We start from the raw sequence: 4,768 nt of genomic DNA, 5'->3' as shown, positions 1-4,768 counted from the left end.
TTCTGCGTACCATTATAACTTGAACCTTTTTTCTAACTCACAACGCCTGCAAGAACATACAATTGTTAAAGATCAGATGACGACAACAGTTGTCAAGGAGAAATTCTTGGAGGAACGAGATTTTATATTCTAAGTGGCATGATGGATTTTCATACTTTCTCTTTGCAAGCAAGTTTTATAACGAACAACGACGTCACATCGTAGTTGTAAGACCCTGAAAATTGATCTAGTTATTTTTATTATGCCCATCCAAAGCTTATCGTATCGAACTTGTGATATAATGATGAGATACAACCCGTTTCAGCACACGTTATTCGAAGTGATTCTGGACAGGGAAAAAAAAAATTAGACTTGACTTAAACAATATGGAAGTCGTAACTCATAATTGCTAGGATGACTCTTCGTTCACTATCACGTCTTCCTTTAATGTCCAAGGTGTTTTCAATCAAAGGTCGAGGCCCCGGTAATTGCTTGGTTAAACAGTTCGGCTTGATAAGTTCTTTGGTACAGCCTCTTTGACGACAAGAAAATGACGACCAATGCCACCCAAGCTGCGGAATTCCAATTCTTTTTTTGATTGTCGAGAGAAGAACGGAGAACAAAGAAGCGATGACTACCGCAAACTACGAACCAACGGTTTGTGCACTAGGCTATTCAATATCTGGCCTATTAATAATACGGTGTATGACTGGTGCGCTTTGTGATTCCTAACAAAGACCAAACAGGAATATGCTGGTGAATATACCCAGTCGATAAGGCGGCCAACACAGGCAACACACGTCTTATTAACAAAAAGGAAATAAGTATTTGCGCTGTAGAATTAATTAGTAGTAGTGTGACGACGGTTATTTTGTAGACCCAACAACAAAAAACAATACCAGTCTATTTTGTACAGACTCAGCAACTTTGGGATAATTAGTAAATTCTTGGTTAAAGCACGTCCAAAGTTAAAATTTAATTTACTCACTGTGCCAGGCCGCCGGCTGACGCAAAACTAAGCTGGAAAACGTTGGTAATTATATCGATTGAGTGGTCTTCAACGCTGGGAGACAACTAAATTGATGCCAGTTAAAGACTTTAAAATTACGTGGTATGAAGGAATGGGAGGCTTGGCGTAGGGTGAAAGCTCAAACTTATAACGGCGGAGAAGACTCGATAGCACGACCTTGCTTTCTAGCAACGCAAATCTTTGACCTGGTCCAGGCGAAATTGATTTAATAGAAATTCTGTCGCATTTAGTGGAACCTGATTAATTACCGATACAGTTCCGTGGCCCAGCACTAAACGGGATGTAGGCATACGGATGTCGACCGATGGCTTCCTCAGGAAAAAATCGTTCAGGTTTGTAAGCCAAAGGATCAGGGAAGAATTCAGGATTTCGATGAATAGCCAAAGTTAAACATTGCAAAGTAGTTCCGGCGGGTATCAAATATTCTCCTTAAAAGAATGTTTGAATTTAAAATGAAACCAAAAATATTTTTTTCAGTTATTACCAATTTTGACATCTTCTTGAACATTCCTTTCAAACGCAGGGACACTGGGATAAATCCTCAACGTCTCCTTGATGCAACAATCAAAATACTTCAAATTGGGAATATCCTCTTGAGTGCAGTCTCTTTCCGATTCTCCAAAGACATCTTGTAATTCATTGAACACCGTCTCCTGTAAAATAAAAAAATGCTTTAAAATATGTCCTGGAATATTTGTCAATTATTAAGGATACTTGTGAATTTTACCTGACATTCTGGATTCGATGCCATAGAGTATAAAAACCAGCCTATAAGGGAACTTGTTGTATCATGCCCCTAAACAAAAGAGTAAGGTTTAATATTTTTACGTTTAGTTAAAAGTCAATCAAGCCGATTATTAACCGCAGACATGAACGTATCAATTTCTTGTCGTATGTCATGCGCAGAAAGAACTCTTCCGTCGTCTGAAACTTTAAGCAACAAATCTAGTAGTGGTAATTTTCCTTTCCCTCCTGTCAAAATCAGAAAGTGTTAAAGATAAAGGAAACTGATTTTGCATCATTAAAAAACAAATAAAATACTGATTCCAGCTTCCGCTTCTTCCGCTTCAATTTTTAAATGCGTTTGTTTGACGAAGGTTTCCTGTCTTTTACGAATCACCTAAACAATACAATAGCAAAACATTTATAAAAGTTACTCGGAAAATGATTAATAATTTCTTTCGCTCGTGATTGCTGAACAAGAAGTTTACGTTTTCGGTGAAACCATGGAGGGTTTTCAATAGTTGATCGTGTTCTCGTCCCAGAGCGGAAAGAGAGAAAATTCTAGGATTTTTTAACCATGGCTTTTGGAACCGTTCCACGAACACCTGTCCAATTCTACAACACAATAAAACAAGAAGCGCGAATTACAAAAAGTCAATTCCATTTATTTCTCTAAATAAGTATACCTGTAAACCGCCTTTACGTAATCAGAATCCTCAACCTGCGCGTTCATTTTCGTTCCCATCACAGCGTCTTCAACAAAGGAAAAATAATTAATTATGCAAACGTGAGCCACAGATATTTGGAAGAATAAAAGGAATTATTTTTTTTTTACCGCAAATAATGTCAAGCGAACACCTTGTAATCAATGGGTAGACATCTATTTCTCCTTTACCGTCTGGAGAAGATTGACAAAGTTCACCGAAAATTCCACAGAGGATGCGGCTTTGTTCGTTGAAAACTTCGACAAAATTATTCAGAATTGAAAAATGAAAAGCTGGCGTCAGCAGTTTCCGGCGTGATCTCCACAGGTCCCCTGTGGTAAAATACACAGTTACATTATTATTCAAATTTCTGAGCCAACTTCTAATTGATTTTCTTACCCGAACTTGTAAGAAGACCTTGTCCTAACCATGGATGCAACTGTTCATATGATATACCTTTATCAATGATTTTATGGCTGCTCAAAATCGTCTATAATTCAATAGTAAATATGACAACTCGGTTGATTTGACAACATGCACCGGACTAGTACCAACGATGGGCATTTTTTCTCAAACACTGCGATTAAATCTTACCTCTAGCAGTACGGGTGATGAAACAGGTATGAAGCAGTGCGTTCCAACGAAAATTCTATAAATCCCTCCGTATTGTTTCGTCCATTTAAATTGAAACGTATTGAGTATATCTGTAATTTTCAAAAGCCACTATTTGAGAATAAATCAAACTTAAATTAGAATCATTCAAAAGAATAAACAAATCATTTGAGTTTGACTTACGATCGAGCCCTCCGGATAGATCCAAGGCATTTCCAATTAGAGGAAGGTAGAACTTGGGACCAGGAATTTTATTAACTGTCACATGAAAAGGTGAAGTGTGAATAAATATCCACCATCCTATAATTGCAAGCACGAGGATCAATCCTATTACAAAAAAAGCTACACAGAAACTGTAGAAACTATTCATGTTGCAGTGGTCTTGACAGCTGCTGGAAACGAACTAACAAAGTGAATAACAAGATTTCTTCCTTTCGTTGGCCTTCAACAAACTAACGAAAAATTTCCTGAAGGCGTAAATTGTTTTCAAGGTTGGAAATAAAATAAACAACATGCACACGTGCAGACAACTTTTTCGGACTGGTTGTGAATGCCACGGATGCCGGATCGATTGCTATAACCTATAAACTGATTTTCTTTTTCCAAAATTGATGTAATCTGTATCAGTTAAAACAGGGGTATGGAGAGAGAGTCTCTCCATATCCAAAATAAAAATAAAAATAAATCTTTACACTAATTAAAGGTAGCGGCCATAAGCGGCTAAACCTTTATTTCCAGGGGGACAGGGTAAACAAATATAACAAAAGGAAAGGTTAGCTTACTGCGGAAAAAGGTAGAGTAAGTAATTTGCACGTAAGAAATATTAGGGATAATATTTTCTACTGGAATCCAACAACGGCCATTTTTGTCCATTTTATTTCGCACTCCTCCCACTATTTTCGTCAAGAATCTCAAACCATTGAAATCGTCAGTTGTCAGCGGCTTGCAGAACGCTCCATATCTCGTGCACGAGGGCTTTCATTTAAGTCAATTTACAGTTTAAATACCTTTTAAAAATTGCATCTCATCTGTTCCCATTTCAAAATGTCTGAAGAGGCGCGTTCAAGCTCAAATTTAAGAGTCAAAACGAAGAAATGGAGATCCAGTCTGTCACTTTCAGATTCGAATTTCGAATTTCGAACAATCTCATCCCCGGTTTCCAGCAGTGATTTGAAGCTCACGGAACTGGGCGATGATTTGATTCAGCTCGAATTCGTGACCATGATAGCCCGAGCAGGTGGCAAACAGAAGGAGACATTTCAACTGGATCATTTCTATTCCTGCATTCCGGAATTCAGCGTGGCGTCTTCCTACTACCAGCCGAATCCATTGCCCAACGAGTGCGAATTGTGTTCGACCATCGAACCCGGATTCCCTTTCGTCATCGAACTTTGTTTGACGCAGGTCAAGCCCAGCAAAGACGTCCAGCCAGATGAAGAGGCCAGTTGCGGCGTCGTGGGTTGCAGCTCTGCCGATAACTACGACCGGCCCTGCTCGGTTTGGGCCAGCGTCAACGGATGCAAGAAAAGCATAATGGAGCCCTTCTCCACCGGCCAATGGAAGTCGGAAAAATTCCACATTTCCGTGTCGGGAGTGGAGTGGAAACCAGCCGCTCAGAATTGCGTCATCTGGGTGAAATTCCCCAAAAGTGTCGGAGAGATCAACGCCCACCGACAGTTTGCGGATCTCTACGTCAAGCAATCCAACTGCGACGTCCAGT

At 39.3% G+C, this 4,768-nt stretch overlaps 1 protein-coding gene across 2 annotated transcripts; it reads right to left on the bottom strand.

Moving 5' to 3' along the window:
* Positions 1-201: 201 nt before the first annotated feature.
* On the bottom strand, positions 202-3,523 carry LOC124315272 (cytochrome P450 4C1-like). 2 transcript variants are annotated; one of them, XM_046780831.1, is made up of 12 exons: positions 3,232-3,523; positions 3,031-3,140; positions 2,836-2,926; positions 2,568-2,768; positions 2,419-2,485; positions 2,221-2,347; positions 2,051-2,129; positions 1,872-1,981; positions 1,737-1,805; positions 1,494-1,662; positions 1,258-1,437; positions 202-1,194 (listed from the first exon to the last, which is right to left on the bottom strand). In XM_046780831.1, the coding sequence occupies exons 1-12, from the start codon at positions 3,416-3,418 to the stop codon at positions 1,037-1,039; spliced, it is 1,548 nt and encodes a 515-aa protein (XP_046636787.1). In that variant the 5' UTR covers positions 3,419-3,523; the 3' UTR covers positions 202-1,036. The 2 variants fall into 2 exon arrangements, with proteins under 2 accessions (XP_046636787.1, XP_046636788.1); XM_046780832.1 differs by having other exon boundaries at positions 3,031-3,159; positions 3,232-3,396.
* Between the last annotated feature and the right edge of the window lie 1,245 nt (positions 3,524-4,768).

The sequence above is a fragment of the Daphnia pulicaria genome, chromosome 11, assembly GCF_021234035.1.
Source record: "Daphnia pulicaria isolate SC F1-1A chromosome 11, SC_F0-13Bv2, whole genome shotgun sequence".
NCBI lineage: Eukaryota > Metazoa > Arthropoda > Branchiopoda > Diplostraca > Daphniidae > Daphnia > Daphnia pulicaria.
Note: the sequence above shows the minus strand (reverse complement) of the source record. Positions and strands in the feature narration are given on the sequence as shown.